At 42.4% G+C, this 23,710-nt stretch overlaps 1 protein-coding gene across 1 annotated transcript in view; it reads right to left on the bottom strand.

The window, feature by feature from the left end:
- Positions 1 to 14,141, bottom strand: part of SP3 (Sp3 transcription factor) — a gene marked incomplete at both ends in the record, with an annotated part of 60,265 nt that extends 46,124 nt beyond the window's left edge. The window contains 6 exons of the mRNA XM_079710704.1: positions 4,421 to 5,780; positions 12,505 to 12,627; positions 13,144 to 13,266; positions 13,609 to 13,724; positions 13,769 to 13,884; positions 13,945 to 14,141. Of these exons, the coding sequence (XP_079566830.1) occupies positions 4,421 to 5,780; positions 12,505 to 12,627; positions 13,144 to 13,266; positions 13,609 to 13,724; positions 13,769 to 13,884; positions 13,945 to 14,141 (2,035 nt within the window). The remainder of the gene's footprint in view (positions 1 to 4,420; positions 5,781 to 12,504; positions 12,628 to 13,143; positions 13,267 to 13,608; positions 13,725 to 13,768; positions 13,885 to 13,944) is intronic.
- Between the last annotated feature and the right edge of the window lie 9,569 nt (positions 14,142 to 23,710).

Genomic DNA, 23,710 nt, shown 5'->3' on the forward strand with positions numbered 1-23,710 from the left:
CAACTTCCTGGGTTTTATTTCTAAATACGCCGTTACGTACTATGCAGCATTTTTTATTCTGATTCTCTTTAACTTTTATTTTCTCAAGTTCTTTACCCATTCCTTTAAAATTCGGGGGCTTCCCTGGTGGCGCAGTGGTTGAGAGTCCGCCTGCCGATGCAGGGGACACGGGTTCGTGCCCTGGTCCGGGAAGATCCCACATGCCGTGGAGCGTCTGGGCGCGTGAGCCATGGCCGCTGAGCCTGCGCGTCCTGAGCCTGTGCTCCGCAACGGGAGAGACCACGACAGTGGGAGGCCCACATACCGCAAAAATAAAATAAAATAAAATAAAATTCGGAAAAAAAATTCAAATTTAATGGCCTTCTGGAGTGCTTATTTTACCCTTCCTTGCCAACATATAACAAACTAAATTATCATCCTAAAAATTCGATTTTGTATTTAATTCAAACACTGTTGCTATTTTGATAGTATTTTGGAAATAAATTATTGTACTGAGCACTTAGTGCTTTATATCAATCTAATTTCATGACCAACATATATCCACAAAATCACAAATAAATTCTCTAAAGGTGTTTTTCTAACACGTATAGATCTCCATAACTTTAACTTTGTGAAAGCTTTAAAAACTGGTTTCTAGGGCTTCCCTGGTGGCGCAGTGGTTGAGAATATGCCTGCTAATGCAGGGGACACGGGTTCGAGACCTGGTCTGGGAAGATCCCACATGCTGCGGAGCAACTAGGCCCGTGAGCCACAACTACTGAGCCTGCGCGTCTGGAGCCTGTGCTCCGCAACAACAGAGGCTGCAATAGTGAGAGGCCCACGCACTGCAATGAAGAGTGGCCCCTGCTTGCCACAATTAGAGAAAGCCCTCGCACAGAAACGAAGACCCAACACAGCCAAAAATAAATAAATAAATTAAAAAAAAAAAACTGGTTTCTAAAAACTATCTATGTCTTCAGAAGTCTGTCATTCTACCAGTATTCTCAAACTTTTTGGTCTCAGGACTCCTAAACTCTTAAATATTACTGAGGTCCCCAAAAAGCTTTTGTTAATGTAGGGTATTTATTTTGATATTTACTGTATTAGGAATTAGAAGAGAAATTTTTAATGTTTTAATTCATTTGAAAACAATAAATCCATTAAATGTTAACACAAATTAAGATTTTATGAAAAACAACTATTTTCCAAACACATACATAAAAGTTTAATGAGGAGAGAGATCATGTTTCACATTTTTTCAAATCTCTTTACATCTAGGTTAAAAGAAGACAACTGGAGTTTCATATTTGCTTTTGCAGTGTGTTGCAATACATGGTTTGGGCTGAAGCATATGAAGAATATCTAGTTTCACAAAGATATGTGGCTGGAAAAAGAAGTAATCTGATAGTCTTTTTTTTTTTTTTTCTTTTTTTTTTTTTGCGGTACACGGGCCTCTCACTGTTGTGGCCTCTCCCATTGCGGAGCACAGGCTCCGGACGCGCAGGCCCAGCGGCCATGGCTCACGGGCCCAGCCGCTCCACGGCATGTGGGATCTTCCTGGACCGGGGCACGAACCAGCGTCCCCTGCATCGGCAGGCGGACTCTCAACCACTGCGCCACCAGGGAAGCCCCGATAAGTCTTTCAGCCAATTGTGGTTATTCTTCTTGGATACTATACCAAATCTGACAAGTGCTAAATTTCTTAAAGGTCAGTTGTAATGTAGAATCTGAAACTATATTGGTAAACTTTCCACGTGCTTATTGTTGGTCTATCTTGAACTCTGAACGGATGGATCTTTTACCCATGCAGGATTTTGTAACATGAGTTGGTCATCTGAAAACTAGTGGTTCACTGAGTTATCATAAAGATCTTCCAAATGATGGCATATTTCATTATAATACAGTATCCCAAAAAATCCTATTTTTTAATATTAATATCACTGTCCATTTCATCATAAAAGTGTGTAATTATTAACAAGTTACCAAGTTCACAGTAGTAGATTCAAGTTTTCCAAAATTCTAATTTTCACTGGAAAGCCCAAATTTTATCATTGGTAGCAAACAGTCAAGTTTTTTTCCTTTAAGGGACAGGCTCACTTAATTCATTATATTTTTTTAGAAAATATCTGTCACTTAAGTACATGAGTCTCACAATAACCATAGTTTGTCAGTCTTTCAAGTAAAACGTGTTTCCAAAAATAGCACCTAGTTCAGCTTGCAACTCATACAATTGCTCAATTGAAAACAATATATATTTTTTCAAAGATAATCATCTTATTTTGGTATGTAGCAGAAGTGCTTTATTAAAGTATACTTCCCATTTTGTCACAAAGAATATTACAAAGACATGCAGCAGGAACTACAAATCAGAAACACGAGATACCACTTCACACCCATTCTTAGTATATCTAAAATCAAAAAGGAGGACAATGATAAATGTTGGTGGGGATGTAGAAAAACCAGAACCCTTTTGCTGGTGAGAATGTAAAATGGTACAGTCACTTTGGAAAAACAGTTTGGCAGTTCCTCAAAATGTTAAACATACAACCCAGCGATTCCACTTCTAAGTATATACCCAAAAGAAACAAAAACATGTCCACACCAAAAAACTGTACACAAACGTTCATAGCAGCATTATTCTTAATAGCTAAAAAATGGAAATGTCGTCCATCAATGGATAAATGAATAAAATGTGGTATATCCATACAATGGAATATTATTCAACCACAAAAAAAGGACAAAGTACGGTTAAAGGCTACAAGACAGATGAACCCTAAAAATATTATGGTAAATGAAAAGTCAGACACAGAGAGCCACATACTGTTTGATTCCACTGATAAGATATAATAGGCAAATCTAAAGAGACAGAAAGTAGATTAGTGGTTGCTGGGGGCTCAGGGGACAGGAAAGGGAATGTGGAGTGACTGCTGATGGGTATGGGGTTTGGGGGAGGTGCTGAAAATGCTCTAAAATTAGAGAGTAGTGACGGGTGCACCAGTCTGTGCCTATATTAAAAACCACTAAATTGTATACTTTAAAGGGCGAGTTTTATAGTATGTGAATTATATTTCAATAAAGCTATTACTTTAAAAAGAACATGCAGCATTCAAGGGTCAAGGTTTAGTAAAAATACCTCTTTTGACTTGTTCATCAAGGCCATTGCTCAGTGAAGCTAGCTAGCATTTTTCTTTAACTGCAAGTGGGTGGTCATAAAGAATACAACTACTAGTACAGTTTAGCATCACAGCTTTGATTTGTGCTAAGACAGCAGTTTTAGCCACCATCAGTGAAAATGTCTATATGAGAAAAAAGGCAGATAAATTATACTATTATTATGAAAAGTAGTTTGATATCAAGGACCTCTGACAGGGTCTCAGGGATCCTCAGAGATCCATGGACCACACTTTGAGAATGCTGCTCTAAACCACAGCTTCAGAAGGCTCAAATGCAATTAAAGGCTTTCTAAGTACAGACAATTCCTATTTTCTAAGTATATATCACAAATTTCTCAAAAGAAAAAAGATAATACCATTACTTCAAAAAATTAAACCCAAGTGTCCCAATTTAAGAGTTTAGAATCACTGACTCAGTGGAAAGTTATAACAGCACAATCTTCATAAAAACCCAAATAATGAAATAAAAGAGTAAAAGTAAGAATTTAGTGTACAACAAAGCATTCAATAAAACACCATCTAAATAAATAACATCACTAAGGTAATGATGATACTATCTTTTAAAAGAGATTTATATATTTTTATTATTAAATAATTATGTATTACTTAATTCTTACACAACAAAGAGTAGACTTCCGAAATTTCTACCCATACTATCAATAATAACATATCTAACACAGCTAGGTTTAAGGCCTACTTCACACTTGTAAGAATAAACTATCACAGAACTGAAGAATTTTAGGTCTAGAAGGTAGCCTAGATATAGTTACCTAGGCCAACAGCCGCATTTTACGTGCTGAGAAAACTGAGTTTGCAAGAGAAAAAGTAACTTAGCCAAAACCACACAGGCTAGCTAATGAGTGAGACAGCATAAACAGTACCTACTCCCAGTACCATGTTTTCACTATACCAACCTGATTGCCCAACCAAATAAAATGCGTAAAACATTTAATTTACATCACACCAAGGACAGCCAAGACATCCTACATGACAAATAAAAATTTTGTGATGCTTGAGAGTACCAATCAGATGTGAAAAAATGTACAAAACTAAGTGACGAAAAACAACAAATGTAATTGGCATAACAGAGAAATGAATCCTTGACTTCAAAAACTACAATCTTTCAATGAAGAACAATTTGGAACACATTTTGGTGTTGACTTTTCACACAGACACAGGGAAATGTATCATCACCTTAAAAGACAGCCAGATATTGATAAACACCTCACTGAACTTATCTATAGCATGACATGACTTCGAAAACTCACCTGCAGGACTGTCAGCATTCTCTCCGGGGTGTAGTTGTATACCAGTAGAATCTATAGAGTTTACTGTAACTGTCTGTAGATTTGGCAACTGACCAGTGCTTAGACTAACTGGAGTTGAAGTCAAGGCTCCACCTGCTGCAACTTGACCAAGCGTGAGTGTCTGAACAGGCGTCAAAGTTATTTGTTGGGCAGCAGTATTCTGTATTTGCAAATTCTGCAAGTTCTGAACCCCTTGTACTTGAAATGTTTGCCAAGTTATCTGTCCAGAAGGGGTCACTGTCTGTGCCTGAATTAAAAAGGTTCCAGGATTCAGCTGCAACTGAAGATTTTGCAAAGCCTGTTGTGATATATTCTGACCACTGGCTTGCACACCATGGATTGTCTGTGGTGTAATACCTTGCACAATTTGGGCTTGACTGGTTGGCTGCTGAGACTCTTGAAGTTGTAGATGTTGTACAACAGGCTGTGCTGTAGAAACCTGAATATTCTGAGCCTGTGTCTCTTCAGAAACAGGCGACTGGATATAATTTCCCTGAAGATCTGAAGAATGGACTTGCCCACTAGTAGTAGTCAAGCTATTTGTATTTTGTTGTAATATACCTGTACTATCTATAGTAACAGGCAACTGTGATGAAGAGGATGTTGGCACAAATAAATCTGTATCAGTATTAGTTTCATTAATATCAGGAGAAACCCGCTCACCAGTCCTTTCTGAATTGTCTGAACTATCCATAGCTTGTCCTGTGTTTATCAAATGTCCATCAGCATTAATGCCTGCGGTCATTGTCTGAGAACTGCCCGAGAGTCCCAAAGAATCTAGATCGACACTATTGATTGGTACAAAGGTAATATTTCCTGGAAGACCAAGAGGCACATTAGCAACTACTTGGGTTTGGCCAGGAAAGGATGAACCACCAATTGCAACTCCCTGAACCTGGACTTGACCAGTCTGTGGTATGAGATTCTGGATATTAGCAGGAGGTGTTCCAGAGGCAAGCAAGGTTTGATTAGAGCCAGGAATGATCTGAATTTGACCACTTTCTTGACTTATACCCCCATTATCTGAAGAGCCTGTGAAACCAATCTGAACCTGCTGACCATCTGATGACTGAATCTGTGGTATTACTTGATACTGAACATTGGACACTGTACCATTTGATGAATCTGATCCTGGTGCAACTGAAAATATTTGCTGATTCTGCAAATTCTGAAGGGGAAGGACATACTGCCCACTGGAAGTAGCAGCACTTGGAATCTGTACTAGATTACCAGCTTCATCTTTTATAGTTGTAGGTGTGGCTGACAAAACCTCCCATCGGTTTGGTGCTCCTCCTAACTGTGCAGAAGCCAAATCACCTGTCTGGATAAAGAAAACAAAAAATGTTATGTGATATGTATTTGTGGTACATTTAATCCAATCCTCAAAAAACTCTAAAAACTGATATAAACCCTACCACCTGAAAATAAAAGTTCTCTTAGTAACACAACACAGCTCAAATACAGAAGTACTATATAAACTACAATAAACATCACTTCCAATTTTGTTATATTGCAAAGATAACCCATGCTATAAGCCCATGAGATATACAAGCTCATCTTCAAGTGGTTCACAATCTATCCAAGCAGACATACACATACAAGCTACTACTACGTGAATAGTGGTGTACACTAGACATATAATCAGAACACTTTGGGGGAACATAGAAAAATGAAAAAAAGATTTCACATAAGAGATTTTTAAGTAATTGTGGATAAAATTTAAGATTTCACTGTGGGTGGTTAGGAAGCAGAAATACAGGCATTAACAAGGTATAGAAATAAAGTCACAGACTTTTAAGAGACTCTAAAAAAATAATGTGTAGTTTGGAGTTCAAGAGAGGGTCCAGAAAACATTCATATTCATAGAAAAGAGTAATGGGGAACAGGACTAGACATTTTTATCAGGGCCTGTAGTAAATGGTTTCACAGGTTCTACTAAGGAGTTTGGACTTTATCCTACAGATAGTGAATGAAAGCTATAAAAGGTTTTGAGGCAAGTGAGTGGCACAATCAGATCTGTGCTTTATAAAGATAAACTAAGACTTAGTGAAGGAGACTGAAAGGCTGAAGACAATAAAGGCAGAGAAACCGTAGGACCCAGTACAAATGTCCAGGCCTGAACTAAAATAGTGATCTATCTTTTAAACACAAACATTTAAACTTATCAAACTTAAATTGTTAAAATGAAGCACCAGACTTTAAAAGCAGCCTACATTCTTCAAATTCTACCTGGTATAAAAATTACAAGCTTAAGTCATCTTTCCCTATATTAGAGTAACAATTCATGTTTCACTTCAGTCTCTTGGCATTTTAAATAAACTAAAGATATTTAAATCTATCCTTTATACTGAAATCTACACTAAAGTATAGTGCTTCAAATCCAATTCTTATCTTCTTAAGGTTATTGTCCACCTTTGGAGAATCAACCTTGAACTTTTTCTCACCAGCATTAAATATACAATTTTTCAACTTATATCAAAGAATATAGTATCTTACATACAAATTAATTTTACAATGCAGTCATTCGTAGGTATCCCCAGGGGATTGGTTCCAGGACCCTGCCGATACCAAAATCCCCCACGCTCAATTCCCTTACATAAAGTGTATACTACAGGCAGACCTCCAAGGATGCAGAACCCACAGATATAGAGAGACAACTGTACTGGCATTTTGTCTCTTCTTCATCCTTAAAATACAAAGTCAAATTTATGGCATCTGAGTATTTTTTTTAACAAAATCTTAATAAGAGCAGATATCCAACCATAAGTGAACAGCTTTCTAGTTCAAGAAATTCCTTGAAAATAAATACAACTACTCAAATGACAAGTCTGAATAAATACTACCCAAGAACCCCCTTCTCCAGAAGCTAAATAAACTACAGTACCACTTTTCCCAACAATGCAGGCCATTAATTGAAGGGAAATCCCCAAACCTAGGACAAAATGATGTACTTGAACTTTTTTGAGTAAACCTAAGGTTAAAAGCATATATAAAAACTATTTGTGAACACTGAAACAAGAATACTAGACTTTCATAATATAAGCTAAGACTATAAATGCTTAGAAGAAGGGAGTACGTTGCACTAGAAAGGAAAAGATTCATAACTGGGTTCTAGCCTAGCTAGAACTGTGGAATTATGTGTGATTTAGAGCAGGACCTTACGGGAAAAATATTACCTTGCAGGGTCATAAGATCCTAAAGAAAGTGTTAAGCTTCATAAACTGTAAAGCACTATAAAATCCTAAAGTATCCTTATGATAACTAAGATTATGAAGACAGATTTGAAAAACATCCAACTGCACCTAGCACAATGATCAATAAATACATATTGAATGAATAAAAGTATTTTACTTTAAAATTATTGCAAAGGAAATGATAGGAAAAATGAATAAAACCGACCTTGAGATATTACAGTCTTCAATGAAAAACTCTACACCAATTTTAAACCAATTCCACAATGAATAACTCCCCAATATTTCAAAACTACAAAGCCTACTAAAACCATTCATTTGTAAGAAATTTCATCAGCAGCATACCAAAAAAATAGGTAAATTAGAATCTGAGACCAAAATAAGGTTGTAAGAATGTGCGATGGGGCTTCCCCGGTGGCGCAGTGGTTAAGAATCCGCCTGCCAATGCAGGGGACACAGGTTCAAGCCCTGGTCCAGGAAGATCCCACATGACATGGAGCAACTAAGCTCGTGCGCCACAACTACTGAGCCTGCGCTCTAGAGCCCATAAGCCACAACTACTGAAGCCCGCGTGCCTAGAGCCCTTGCTCCAAAACAAGAGAAGTCACCGCAATGAGAAGCCCACGCACCACAACGAACAGTAGCCCCTGCTCACCGCAACTAGAGAAAGCCCACACACAGCAACGAACACCCAACACAGCCATAAATTAATTAATTTTTTAAAAATGTGTGATGTTAGGCTACTGGAAACACTACAAAGGGAGGGAGACATAAAAACACATAACCCAGGCAAGAATTAGTATTTGGTTTGGATTCAAGATAACCCTCTTCATTAAGCCTAGACATTAAAAGAAAAATCCACCAGTGTTTCTCTCAATAATTCTAATATTCTTATTGACAAACAAAACACCAATTAACATGGACACTGGCATTACTGTAAAAGGTTGTAATTGAAGGTAATCCGAGTTTCCCTCTGTATACAAACACATAATCACATGGTAAAAAAGACCACATCCAAGAGTAGCCCTGGGACACTGCTATGGCAAATTCATTACAAGGGCATTCTCCACTACAACCAGGCATAAAATGGGGACACACACACACACACAACACCCAAGGATATCTTCTCCATAACACCTGTGTAAAAGAAAAAAATAAACTTCATACCAACTTATTACATCACATTTAGAAAGGATTATTAACCTCTCAGTTAATGGCTTTATGAAAGCCCAAAATGGGCAAGGAAAGAATATAACTGGAAACAAGTGTGAAGCTAAGGTGAAAACAAACTTAAGAACCACTCTTAGGCAAGCACTAAAGTTTCTTAAAATCTTCAAAGGAACAGTAAAGAACATAGACTGCAGATACAAAAACAATTACCTAATGAATTCCTTACAATGACAGAGTAAGTTTTATCTGAAATAACAGCCAAAATAACCTTTTTTTGAAATAAGCTATTATTCACTTTGTAGTTCACCAACATTTACGTAATAAATGAACACTGAATTTACAAGTTAAACTGAAATTCAGGCAATGCCTTTCATAATATTTACTTGTTCAATTTATTACCCTGAATTACAAATGAAATAAATTAGTAATTCACAGGTTCACACAAATGTATATTGGACAAGTTAATGTCTCATAAAGGTCTACTTTTTCTATACCTTGATCTATTACTAAAACTACACAACTCTGTAAGTATAAAAGAGTCTTGCCATCAAACCAATTTTGAGAGTCCACGCTGTGGGACATTACAGGTGAGACTGCTTTGTGATTAGACCTATTCAGCTCTGTACTGAGGGTAACCAAACACTCTTGGCCAGGATCCAGGATGAACACATATCATACTCCAACAAATCCTAAATTGAAAATATGTAAAGCAAATCTGCAGTACAGCTATTGGCTTTTCAATGCCCTTTTAATCTTAAAATGCCAAACTAGGGCTTCCCTGGTGGTGCAGTGGTTGGGAATCCGCCTGCCAATGCAGGGGACACGGGTTCGAGCCCTGGTCCGGGAAGATCCCACATGCCACGGAGCTCCTAAGCCTGTGCGCCACAACTACTAAGCCTGCACTCTGGAGCCCGCGAGCCACAACTACTGAGCCCACGCACCACAACTACTGAAGCCCGCGCGCCTAGAGCCCATGCTCCGCAACAAGAGAAGCCACCGCAATGAGAAGGCCTCGCACCACAACGAAGACTGGCCCCCGCTCGCTGCAACTAGAGAAAGCCTGCGCACAGCAACAAAGACCCAACGCAGCCAAAAATAAATTTAAAAAAAAATGCCAGGGCTTCCCTGGTGGCGCAGTGGTTGAGAGTCCGCCTGCCGACGCAGGGGACACGGGTTCATGCCCCGGTCCGGGAAGATCCCACATGCCGTGGAGCAGCTGGGCCCGTGAGCCATGGCCACCAAGCCTGCGCATCCGGAGCCTGTGCTCCGCAACGGGAGAGGTCACAACGGTGAGAGGCCCATGTACCGCAAAAAAAAAAAAAAAAAAAGCCAAACTAAACTAGTATAAAGTTGCATTTTATGTGTATATTTCCCTTTCGTTTTAAACACAACAATACTATATGCAATGTGGTATCCTGAACTGGATCCTGGAACAGAAAATGGGCATTAGTGAAAAAATGGTGATATCAGAATAAAGTCTATAGTTTAGCTAATAACACTGTATCATTGTTGATCTCCTAGTTTTGACAAATGTACCATGGTTATATTAACATTAGAGGAAGCTCTCAGTTCTATCTTTGCAACTTTTGTGTAAATATGAAATAAACCCAAAATAAAATTTTTAAAAAGCACAACTCCAAAAAATCTCTCCCTAAACCTCTCATAATTCCCAGCAATTTGAATAAAGTAACATTATCCAAGCACATTTTTAAGTGGGGAAAACTACTATGAAATCACTTAAATTCTTTCATTTTCTGAGATGTCCATGTCTAAAATTCATCTTTGAACTGGAAAAATAATTTTCCCATTCGCTAAGGCAAACATACTGAAGCAGTCTTACTAATTTTTACTCAGTGAAAAATGTTATGCACAGGTACCAAACATACAAAGAAAAAAATGCTCAGACTGGTTCTGGTTCATGTTCATCTGGTGGGGAATGTGATGTCAGTAGAGATTTGGCAGTTCAGAGGAGCTGAAGAGGCATGGAAACAACTTCCCTACAAGTATATGGCCACAGTAGGGTAAGGTTGGAGACAGTATTCTATTCTTTGGGTGAGACTCACGTACATATACATATTCTTTACCTGTAACTTCCTCCTTCGCTTCTCTCCTCCCCCAATCACTGAACTGATATCTAAAAACTTGGTAAGTTGCAGTTACAAAAAGTTTTCTGTTCTATTTGAAAGATTAAAAAAGATAAGTAGAAGCAATCTGCTTTGCAATTTTACTCATGCAATGGTTTTTAAGATAAACATTTTTTGTGTGTGTGGCACTATGGGCCTAACGGGATATAGTTCTCAAAAGAGGTTTACCAGTCCATAAATTTGTTTAAAAAGTAACAATGCCTCCCACATACATGATTTTAAGCCTTTACATTTTAATCTGCTTACAAAAGGACAAAACCTAAAGTCATACTTTTAAGTCATTAAATCTACTCACATCCCTCTACAGTATAATTTCAAACACTAAAATTACAAATACAATATTTAATATAGCTTAACATTAGCTTCACTTTTAATGCCTTGGAATACTAAGAATTTCCTGCAGACTATACCATATATCAAACTTTTTTGTCCACAGTGACAATTCAAAATATCACGACACAAACCGATTCCCATAATCCACATTAAAACACACACACACACACACACACAAAAATGATGGGAGAAGTTTCAATTATTTTAATAAGTGAACACATCTACATGTTAAACTAACGCAACAACAAAGATTCAAACGAATATAAAATTCACAATAGTCTTAGAAACAGTTTCTAGCTAATTGGTATGAAGCCCTCCTGTAACAGTGGCCAGCTCCTCCCCCTGCCCCCGACAAACTAAAAACCCTATAAAGAGAATCCCACATCTTATCAGACTGGCAATCACGATAAAATGAAAATATAGCTTTGCCAACCAAATTCAACTAAGTATGATATGCATTAGCATTCACGTAAATATTGATATAATTCCATACACGTACTTTTGTTTCTAACACTAGTATACCTATTCAATTTCAAGAGCCAAAGTACTAAGTAACTTCGCCGATTTCAACGGTCACTTAAACTCCACTTATGAAAAATTACTGTAAATGTAAGTCATCTGCAAAAACGAAAATTCGACCATTTAGAATGGCCATCAAAAAAGCACTCAAAAAGTATTCAAGTGTTCATTCTTGTAAACAAAACAGTAATTCAAAGAGTAAACCTTCGTTCCTTTTTTTAAAAAAACGATTTAACACCTAAATCAGTAAGATCTAGTAACTTCCAGCAGGAAAATCCCCGAGTTCAAAAACTACTAGAAACTGAAGACACTGCCTCCGTAGCTGATACTACCTATGGCCGATAGGCTGTGCCTGAAATTTCCGCGGCGCTCGGCGGAGGAGTTCTCAGCACTGGTACGAATCGCTCTAACATCCATTTTGGAGTCCTCTACCCCCACCCTCTCAGACTTCATTTTGTAGTGAATTTGGATGGAGGTGCCGCAGTGACAATGTAGAGAAAGCCTGGTCTGGCTTCTAATCCGAACAAGCATGCGAAAGAGCAGGAAAGGGCGCCCCGGCCGCGCGACCGTCCCTCTCCGGGGAGGCGAGGGCGCCGGGGAGGCCTTTCGGGCGGGATGGCGGGCGCGCCGCGGGCCCGGGATGGCGGGCGCAGGGCCTCGGCGGGGGCGGGCCGCGCGCGAGACTTACCGCTCCGGCGGCGGCGGGGGCCCCGGCTGCGGCGGCCGCCTCCTCCTCGTCGTCGCCTGGCGATGGTGGCCCTATCTTGCTGCAGGTAGCGGCCAGCAGAGCAAGCGGTGACGGCTGAGTGTCCTACCCCCGATGGGCGGGTTCAGAGAAGGAGACAGGGGGAGGGGGTGGCGGTTAGGGCCGGGCCGCGCTCGCACAGGAAGTGCGACTCGGGCCTCGCAGGCTGCACCCGGGCGAGCGCCAGCCCGCGCTCTCCTCCTCCTCCTCCTCCTCCTCCTCGCCTCCGGCTCGCGCCCTCCGGCTCGCACGCACACGGGCTCCACCGTCCGCGGGAAGGCGGGCGGCGGGCCGCGCGCCGGGCCTCCACCTTCCGCCCGGAACCCACCCCCGGGAGGGCGCAAGCTCACACACACTCACACTCTCTCTCTCACTCACTCACACACACACACTCACACACACACACACACACAAAAAGACGGCGGGCGGGGGAGCGCGGGCGGGGTCGGAGCGTTGGCGCCTCGGGCGGGCAGCTCCCGGGGCGGGGGGAGGGGAGGAGAGAAGCGCGGAGGGAGGGGAGAGGCGAGGGGAGGAGAAAGCGGCGCGAGGGGGGAGCCGGGCCGGGGCTAAGCCGCTCCTCACCTGGGCCGCCGCCGCCGCCACCGCGCCGTTTCCGTGCTGCTGCTGCTGCAGATACTCGCCGTGGCCGCCGCCGCCGCCGCCGCTGTCCACGTCCAAGGCAGCCATTTCCTCTTGTTTCACGGGCTTTTCGGGAGCTGCAGGCACAGCGCGGGGGGGTGGGGGTGGGGAGGAAGGCGGGTGGAGGAGAGGGAGGGGGCCCGCGGGCCGAGGCGAAATTACTCCGAAAGCCCGGACCGAGTCCCCTTCCCCTCCCCCACCCGCCCCCCGGCGGCGGCGGCGGCTGCTCCCTCCTCCCCTCCTGCTGCTGCCCCCGCCCGCCGCTGCCTGTAACCCTCCTCCTCCTCTTTCCCTCCTCCTCCTCCTCCCCGCGCTGCCCCTGCCCCCTCTCCTCTCCTCTCCTCCCCTTTCCCTTCGCGCCGCTCGCTCTCACTCGCGCTCGCTCCTCTCGCACCGTCAGTCACTCACACGCTCGCCCGCTGCCCGCGCCCGCACACAGGGGGATGCGCTCCCGGCGGCCCGGGCCGCCAGCCCCAGGCCCGGCGGGGACACTGCGTTGCTGGGGCTTGAGGGGTGGACGGTAGCTGGCGGGGAGGGGAGGGAGGCGGAGGGCATTGCGGCTTTCTGCCTCTCACAGACACTCGGTCGCACACAGGGGGCCGGGAGCCGGCGGCGGTGGCCCCCGGCTGGCTGTGGTCGGCGGTAGCGGCGGCGGCGGCAGCAGCAAGGGTTGCTCTCTCTCGGCTTTACGTACCGGTCATAGTGTGTTTAGGGCACCTCAGGCGGGGCTCCCCGCCGCCTTACACATGGTGAGGAGCGAAGGCGGCGGCGGCGGGAGAGGATGCGGGAAGCGGCGGCGGACACGGCCGGAGCGGTCCGGGGATTTTTTTTCCTATTTTGATTGACTGTGCGGGAAACACAAAAGGTGGAGCCTCCAGCCCAAAAGGGGGGAAGAGGGTGACAGCCCGCCCGGAAGTTCCGCCCCTCTTCTCCGCGCTCATTCGCCACCACGCTCTTCGTAGGCAGTGCTCATTGGCCCGGATGCCCGTCCGTCACTCGGCCAGGCGGCGCGCTTCCTGTTTGCCCCCCGGGTGGAAGGGGAGAGACAATGAGCGGTCGTGGCGGCGAAGGTTCCCGAGAGCGGCTACGGCTCGCCTGTTACCCCGCTGTGGCCGCCTAGTTCGCCGGCTGCCGCTGCCAGGCCGAGGCGAAGGCCTCTTCCACCTTGCAGGCGCTCGGAGCAGGCCCCAGCAAGCTGTAGGGGGGCTGAGCTGGGGAGGAAATCCGTCCCCGGAGGATCCGGCTCCACTCGACGCTTCCTCCATCCCGGCGGCAGCCGGATCTCCCCAGGGCGCTCTCGGAGCCTCTGCTTCCCTGCGCTGCCAGGAGGCCGCCGCCGCTCAGCCCCGGGGCTGCTGCTGCGACCGCTGCTGCTACTGAGCAAACCGGGCCCGCCCCGCGAGCCCGGGAGGAGGGAGCTGGTATTGGGGGAGACACCCCCTCCGAGGCTGGAGGAGGATTTTCTCTCACACACGTTCAGCTCTTAGATTCAGTCTGAGCCATCTCGTTCCCATCCCCCTTAGCCCCTGGCTTCCCAACCAGTCTCCCGCTTTTACGTACCCTGGAAGCAGGCATTTTAAACAGAAAAGAAATCTCAATTCACCTCACAGATAGGAGAGCTTTCATTCTGGCCAGTGGCACCAAAGCAGACATATATTTCATTTAATACGTAGTGCGTATATTCAAAGGGACACAATCCTTTAAAAAAAATTTTTTTTCGGCCACATAATCATTTTGTTGCACAAACAAATTATTCCCTGCTTCTTAATCGTCTTGGTAACAAGTGAAATAATCTGAAAAAGCCCATCAATAATTGCCAGCATTTTAAAAACAGTGAATCTCAGCGAAGTATTTTTCTTTTCTTGGAACATTTTAGTTACACTTTTATTAAAAATCCCGTTTCGCTTACTGGATTAGGGTAACACTCCTTTGCTCTTTGGCATCCTTGACATGTTGATGTCATCCTGGGTGGGAGAAATACTCAAGTTTTGTGTGTGTGTGTGTGTTGCCAGCTAAGGTGCCAACTAAGAGACATCTCTGCCTATTACCTTTAGATCTAATTGCCAAGAGAGAGGTTAAGCTCAAGAGGTAGAAATGCTGTCCACCATATGCTTTTTGTTAGAAATCTGACTCCAAGAATTAGTGTTCCAACTGTGATTATTATATTTGTTTCGTAAATAAAGTTGTGCTGGGGGCTGGAGTTGTAAAGCCCAAGCACTTGAACTAGATTTTGTGTGCCCTAACTGAAAAGAATTTAAGAATTCTTTTATGACAGCTTGCATCTCAGTTTTTATATTTTCATCTTCTCATAGGATCAGAAACATTGCATGGTTAATGGGCACTTAATTGTACAAAAGATGGAATTTCCAGGGAAATGACCTAAAAACTACAAACATGCAAAAACAAGACTTGAAATTCTAAATCTAAGAATGAAGTTGATGTCTTCTAACAGAACTTTTGTCTCATAAGTAGAAGAATCACTTTTTAAAGTAAATTGTATAAACCCTCCCTGTACCATTTTACACTTAAATTCTAAAGGAAAATTAAAGTGTTATAGAATAAGCTGATTTTTGAAGAAGAAAAAGAGAGATGGGAGGCTTCAGGGGAGGACAAGTGAAAACAAGTGGAATGGGAGAGAGGGAGGGAAGTCATAGTATTGTCACTCTTTCTATTTACATGGATGTAGTGGATAGAGAATAGCTCTTTCCCTAGAAGAGATACTTCAGACATTTTCAGGTGTTTTTCTAGGAGTGGGGATGTGTTTTATGAGTGTAAGCATACTACCTCCATGCCCCTTTCACAAAGTCTTAGTCTAGCCACCAATAGAAAGCAAAGTGCTTGGCCACAGAAATTCAGTTCATTTCCTCACTGATACCAATTGACAAATGGAAATGAAAAAATCATTTTCAAACATTTTTGGTCCATAGACCATTCTGACAAGATGCAAAAACACTTCATCTAACTGAAGAAATAATAACCTACCAGAGCTAACTATTCTGCTTTTAATGAAATGCTTTTAAGAGACACATATACCAAAAGTATCACTACTACATAATCAGATTCAGAGGACCTGCTCAGACCACACTGAAAAGTTATTGTCATGGAATATCTTAAGAAGACTGGAAATGAAGGTAGTCTCTGGAAAGAACATCTTTTCTTAGCTATTCCAGTACTGTAGTCAAATCTTGAAATACAATTTGTGTTAATTAAAAGATATTTGTTTCTCGGTAGAAGACGGCCTCTCAATGGCACTTACTGCTACATTACATAGGAACTCAGAAATTGCAGTTGCTTATCAAGAAGGGAAGCGCTGTGCTGGATATTTATACTTTCTCCTTTCCAAAGATGATTTGAGGAAGCTCTATGCTGGTCACTGTTTACATCACAGCAGGAGATCTGAATGTCACTTTATTTTCCCTTTTTCTCAATTTCCTCACTTATTTTTTTTAAATCTTATTTGTGTTTTTGTAAGTTAAATGCTTTGGAAACCGTGATGAATGTCAAAGGGCCTCAGAGACTTCTATAGACCCACTGGCATGACATCTTCACGCATCTTCAATCCCCTTTTTCTCTACAAAGAGAAGGGGGGATGGGGGGGCTTCCCTGGTGGCGCAGTGGTTGAGAGTCCGCCTGCCGATGCAGGGGACACGGGTTCGTGCCCCGGTCCGGGAAGATCCCACATGCTGCAGAGCAGCTGGGTCCGTGAGCCATGGCCACTGAACCTGTGCGTCCAGAGCCTGTGCTCCACAACGGGAGAGGCCACAACAGTGAGAGGCCCGCATACTGCAAAAAAAAAACAAAAGAGAAGAGGGCACTAAATAATACTTGATTCATATCTGCAGGAGCCTAGCCATTCTGTATTAAAAACGGCGACAGCCCTGGTTAACTGCACCACAGCTAAAGGGCTCTGCCCTTTCCTTCACAGCCCCTACTGCCTTTCTTCCCTTCTGAACATCTATTAAGTGAACAATATTAAATTGCCAATATTCGCCCATTTTTTGTCTAAAAAGGTGGCAATTTTGTATAGTTCCACCTAAGTCAATGTCTATTTAACATAAAATTTGTTGCTATGATTGTGACCCTCCTTTTACCCACCTCTGAATCTCTTTAGCTTGTGTACACTGGATTTCAAGAATCTTCAAGTTTGTTCTACTTATGTAATCACTATCATATTTCAGAAACATTCTAGTTGACATTGACTAGGTGTACTTAACCCACTTCATATTTCATATCTTCCCTACTTTCTCAAAAATATACCTCAAGGGCTTCCCTGGTGGCGCAGCGGTTGAGAGCCTGCCTGCCGATGCAGGGGACACGGGTTCGTGCCCCGGTCTGGGAGGATCCCACGTGCCGCGGGGCGGCTGGGCCCGTGAGCCATGGCCGCTGAGCCTGCGCGTCCGGAGCCTGTGCTCCGCAACAGGAGAGGCCACAACAGTGAGAGGCCCGCGTACCGCAAAAAAAAAAAAAAAAAAAAAATATATATATATATATATATATATATATACCTCAAAAGCCGTGTCTCCTGTCTTATTGTTACTTAGTCTACCAAAAAGGAGAGCTTTTTGAGCTTTTGCTTTGTGCCAACTCCTTTGCATCTTTAATCCTCACAGCCCTAAAAGGTAAGTATCATAGGTTCATCATTGTATAGATAAGGAAACTGAGGCTAGCAAGGTTTTCAGACTTGCTCAGTATCATTTTCAAATAAATGGCAGAGTCAGGCTTCAAACCCACGCGTCAGTCTCACCAATCAACATATCAAGTCTTCTTAAATGATCAACTGAAAAGACTCACTTACCCATTATGTAAAAAATAAAAGAGAAAAGATAAAGGAAACACTATAAAGTAGATCAAACATACATATTTATAAGGAAGATCATTTTTAAAGCAAGTCTTCTTAGAATGTGAACTCCTTGTGTTAGGGTTCATATATTTTGAATGCTCTAACCAATACTGAACACGTTGTAGATGTTTAATTAATACTAAGCAGAAAGACTGTCAAGACAATTATCTTGTGGGAAAGTGAATGATGAATTAAAAAATTACAATTAACCAATACATACTGTACGATAAAATTTCTTTGACCTTATAATAGTTCACCTCTTTCAAGATCAACTTTCCCAAGTAAGTGAGACCCTCATTTTCATTCAAGCTCCACACCAATGATATCACCATGGTACAAAAGAACTGATATTTTTACAATTCAATAAATCCCATTTTTTTCATTCAGGCTGTTGACGTCCCTGGGTATTCTAAATTTTCTAAGTATCTGTAACACTTCTGAAGTCATCTTCATGTCAGTCCAGGAAGCTTAGTCTACTGCCATATTTCTGAGTTGTTGCAATTTTCTAAGAAAAGGTGGATTATGCATTTCTACCTTGTTAATAATCTGTCTTAGAAGAATATAAAGTGCTAGAAAGTATCTTGTGAATTATCTTTCTTAGAATAATATAAAAATGCTAGAAATTCTCTTGGTTGTAAGTTAGCAAACTTATGAGGTAGCTTTACTTAAAAATATTAACACTTAAAAATATACTTAAGGGACTTCCCTGGTGGTACAGTGGTTAAGAATCCGCCTGCCAGTGCAAGAGACCCGGGTTTGATCCCTGGTCTGGGAAGATTCCACATGCCGCAGAGCAGCTAAGCCCTTGCGCCACAACTACTGAGCCTGTGCTCTAGAGCGCGTGAATCACAACTACTGAGCCCATGTGCGGCAACTACTGAAGCCCGCGTGCCTAGAGCCCGTGCTCTACGACAAGAGAAGCCACCGCAATGAGAAGCCCGCGCACCGCAATGAAGAGTAGCCCCTGCTCACCACAACTAGAGAAAGCCCGTGCGCAGCAACGAAGACCCAACGCAGCCAAAAATAAATAAATAAATTTATTTTTTTTAAGATTATTATAAAAAAGTATATATATATACTTTAATAATACTTAAAAATAAATAAACCTGATGCCATTAAGTTGTGGTGTCCCTCAATGATGAACAATAACCTTCAACATGAAGTGTACTCATAATTTATTTCATGATTAAATCTCTATCTTATAATGGAATTTTTTGTTTGTTTGTTTGTTTTTGGCCGCACGGTGTGGTTTGTGGGATCTTAGCTTCCTGACCAGAGATCAAACCCCAGGGCACGGCCGAGGTGCCGAGTCCTAACCACTGGACTGCCAGGGAATTCCATTTTTCTATCCTTTAATCCTATAAGCCAGACAGATCTACCAACTATTCTCAAAAAGAGCCAACAATGCCCAAGGCCTAGTTAGAGGAGGTAAGAGAAAGAGGAAAAAATAAAGAATGAAGTGGCAGAGAGCAAGTTGGATAGAAATGTAGAAAATATTGAAAACAGTTTTTACCTGCCTTGAGGAATAGAATTTTTCCAATTACCCAAAAAATGGCTGAAATGCTGCACCATGTCATCACTCCATTTCAACTCTAGAGTCGAGCAAAAAAATAAAAGCAATTATACACACACATATGTTTATTATATATACAAATGTGTGTGTATATATATGTACACATTATATACAGTAAAATGCACAATGGTTAATAAATTATGGTATATTCATTAAATAACATTTAAAATAAATGAAAGATGATTCATCATGGATAAATCTCAAAAATAATAGTGAGAAAAAAAAGTTATAGTAGGATAAACAGTATACCACCATTTATATAAAGTTTAAAAACATACCGACTTATATTCTATACTATATATGGATACATGTGGAGTAAAACTATAAATCTTGCATGGGAATGATAAATACTAAATTTTAAATGTTGATTACCCTTGGTATGGAGAGAAGGATGGGATCTGAATGGATTTCATATTTCAAGTTTTTCTTAAGCTAGGCTGAGTATACTATCATTATGATATAGTTCTCTATTACTACCCTGTTTGCCTGAAATATTTCATAACCATTATTTTAAACAAACAAACAAAAAGAATAAATTAATACATGAGTCTATGGCAGAGGTATTAAAATAAGCATGCCCAGGCAGCTGACTGACTGAAGGAGTGGAGGGGAGGGAGAGAATGATTCACATATGACTAAGTTTTCCAGCTTTAGTAACTGGAAAGATGAGCTGGGAATAAAGAATATAAAAAATGGAATGGGTATGGGACAGACAACCATGAGTTTGATTTTAGATGTGTTGAGTTGGAGGTGCTAGCAGGATATTCATGAGATATCCAAGTTTACAGACTATTGTAAACTTGAACTCATAGCTAAAAAGAGAAGCAAATGCCGGGCATGGATTTGGGTGCCCGTGAAATAACAGAAAATACATGTATTGCTCTCTGCCCCCACCCCACGCCCCCAGCCCTGTTCCTGGCACAGAGCTCCTATCACTCTTGTGATTTCCTAAGTGATAGGAGCACTAGGAGAATCTTTTGTTCAAATATTTGGTCTTTGACCCTGGATCTTGACACAGAGCTCCTAAATCCCTTGGAATTTCCTGGATGATAGGAGTATCTTTTGTTCTAATGAGCTGACTTCAAGTGGGCTCCTGGATGGGGGCCAATCACTATAAAGACCAAGCCAGGATTAGAAACTTGGAACTTTCAGCCCCACCCCCTATCCTCTGGAGAGGGGCTGGAAAATGAGTCAATAATAGGTCGTGCCTATGTGATGACACCTCCATAAAAATCCCTAAAGTATGGAGTTCAGAGAGCTTCCCGACTGCTAGATGCTAGGAAGGTGGCATGCCAGGAGAGGGCATGGAAGCTCCTAACCCCTTCCCCAAACCTCAACATACGTATCTTGCATCTGGATGCTCATCTATATCCCTTACGGTAAATGTGTCTTACTGAGTTCTGTGGGACATTCAAGCAAATCATCAAACCCAAGGATGATGTTGTAGGGACCCCAACTTATCGCTGGTCGGTCAGAAGTACTGGAAACAATCTAAGACTTGCAACTGGTGTCTGAAGTGGGGACAGGCTTGTGGGGCTGAGCCTTTAACCTGTGAGATCTGACCCTAATTCCAGACAGTGTCAGAACTGAATTGTAGGACATCCAGCTGATGTTGGAGAACTGGTTAGTGTGGGATTAAAAACACACATCTGGGGACTTCCCTGGTGGTCCAGTGGTAAAGAACCTGCCTTCCAATGCAGGGGATGCAGGTTCGATCCCTGGTCAGGGAACCAAGATCCCACATGCCAAGGGGCAACTAAGCCCGTGCGCCACAACTACTGAGCTCGGGCACCTCAGCTAGAGAGGCTGTGTGCCGCAAACTACAGAGCCCACGTGCTCTGGAACCCACGCGCCACAACTACAGAGCCCACGCGCCCTGGAGCCCGTGCACCACAACTAGAGAAGAGAAAAACCCGCAGGCCACAACTAGAGAGAAGCCCAAGTGCTGCAACGAGGAGTCCACGCACTGCGATGAAAGATCCCGCGTGCCTCAATGAAGATCCTGCGTGCTGCAACTAAGACCCGACACAGCCAATAAATAAATAAATAAATAAATAAATAATTTTTTAAGAAAACACACATTTGGTGACTAGAAGTGAAGTGTTCTGAGGATTATGACTGTGACAGTAAAAAGAGAAACCAGGAGTTTTTCCCAGACAAAGCCCTTAACATCTTCATAGGCCTCTGTCCGTTCTCCAAACATGAACAAGTCTCCCATCTTTAAAATCCCTCCATGTGACTCTGCAGTTTTCTTTAATTATTGTCTTCTTTCTTTCCTTTCCTTGCCCAAGGTCTCAATAACTTGCTCTCTACCTACTGCTTTCCTAATGCAATGCTACATCAGTTTCTGTCCCTACCATGCTACCTGAAATTGCTCTTAAAGGTCTCCAATGACTTCCTTATTGCCAAATCCATGGATTGTCCCTACCCAGATTTTCATTCTTTTTCGGCATTTGACACTGTAAACATTTCGTCCTTAAACTTTCTCCTCCCTTGAAAGGTCATCGGCTTTCTGGTTTTCTCTCAAATGAGTATTTCTCTATATGGAACTGAGTTTTTTTTGTTTTTTTTTTGCGGTACGCGGGCCTCTCACTGCTGTGGCCTCTCCCGTTGCGGAGCGCAGGCCCAGCGGCCATGGCTCACGGACCTAGCCGCTCCGCGGCATGTGGGATCCTCCCGGACTGGGGCACGAACCTGCGTCCCCTGCATCGGCAGGCGGACCCTCAACCACTGCGCCACCAGGGAAGCCCCCAGGAACTGAGTTTTTAATTGTATTTAATTTTAATTAATTTAAATTTAGATGGCCACATGTGGCTAGTGACTACCATACTGGACAGTGCAGGTTTAGGGTTTCTTTCCCTCCTTCCAGCTCCTAAATGATGAACATTACTCCAGACTCAGGTTTTGATTCCCTGAGCTTTTCTTTACAAGCTCATCCCCTGGAAGCTCGACCATTCCTGCAACTTTAGCCATCTCTAAGTTCAATCCCAAATCTCTGTAGTTGTCTCCTGTCACCTGAGTTCCAGTTCCATAACCTCAAGCACTGTCAATTCCTCTGGAATGTCTCACTTTCACCTCAGACTCAGAATGTTCAAAGCTAAACCGATAACTTTCTACAGAACCAGCTCCCCCCTCCCTTGTGACATTCCTATCTCTGACAGCAAGGTTCTCGTTTTCTCAGATGCCTATAAATGAAATTGCCTTTGACACATTTCTCTCTTTCTTCTCTCACTGGCAGCCAGTTATGAGGTGCTAACAAGTTTTCCTGCAGAATCTCTCTCAGCTACCCTCTGAAACCACAAAATTTATTGAACCCTATTCCATACGATACTGCTTGGTCTCTACTGCCAAGAAGCAGATAATCCATTTAAGAGACAAAAGATAAACATACACAAATCCAGATAAAACCAAAGAGAAATAACAAAGTCTAAAGTCCACTACATACATTGCTAAAGGAGTATCTTCCAAATTCAGAAATCACTGAGGGTTAGACAGCTCCTTCTGAAAGAGATCAAAGGGTGCTTTGCCCTGTCTGGACTTCTGTAGCTCTAGATGGTACTCCAGACTTTCCTGCACCCTTCTTTTCTGCATCTGCCACCAAATTAACCTTCCATTGCCTCAAAAATGTTAGTGATTCTCATGATCTAACGCATACAAACCCCTCACTGCCCTGTATGTGTAATCACTCCTACCCCTGAACCTTCACTCACTCTACACCAGGTTTGTCCTGCCCTCTCCCCTGTGCTCTTGCAAAGTCAAACAAGATTTTGAGCCTCAGTTCAAATCTGAACCTCTTCCATAAAGCTATTACTTCCAGCAATCAGTAATTCCCTTGTTTTTAATTTTCCAAGACACATTGAGTATGTACCCTTAATATTACGCTTAATTCATGACCACTTTGTCACCACTGTTTCAATCCTACATGTTTTGTGCCCCAGCATGATGTCTCACCCTTTTTCTGTGACTTGTAAGCAGTGATTCTCAAGGAAGGAGAGGAGTATGATTTGAAAAGGAAACAACTCTTCATTTGTCCCACTGGGACTTTTTTTTTTAAAGCTATGACATAAACTTATTTGAATTTCAAATATTAAAAGAAA

The sequence above is a fragment of the Hyperoodon ampullatus genome (assembly GCF_949752795.1).
Source record: "Hyperoodon ampullatus genome assembly, chromosome: 8".
In the NCBI taxonomy this organism is placed as follows: Eukaryota; Metazoa; Chordata; class Mammalia; order Artiodactyla; family Ziphiidae; genus Hyperoodon; species Hyperoodon ampullatus.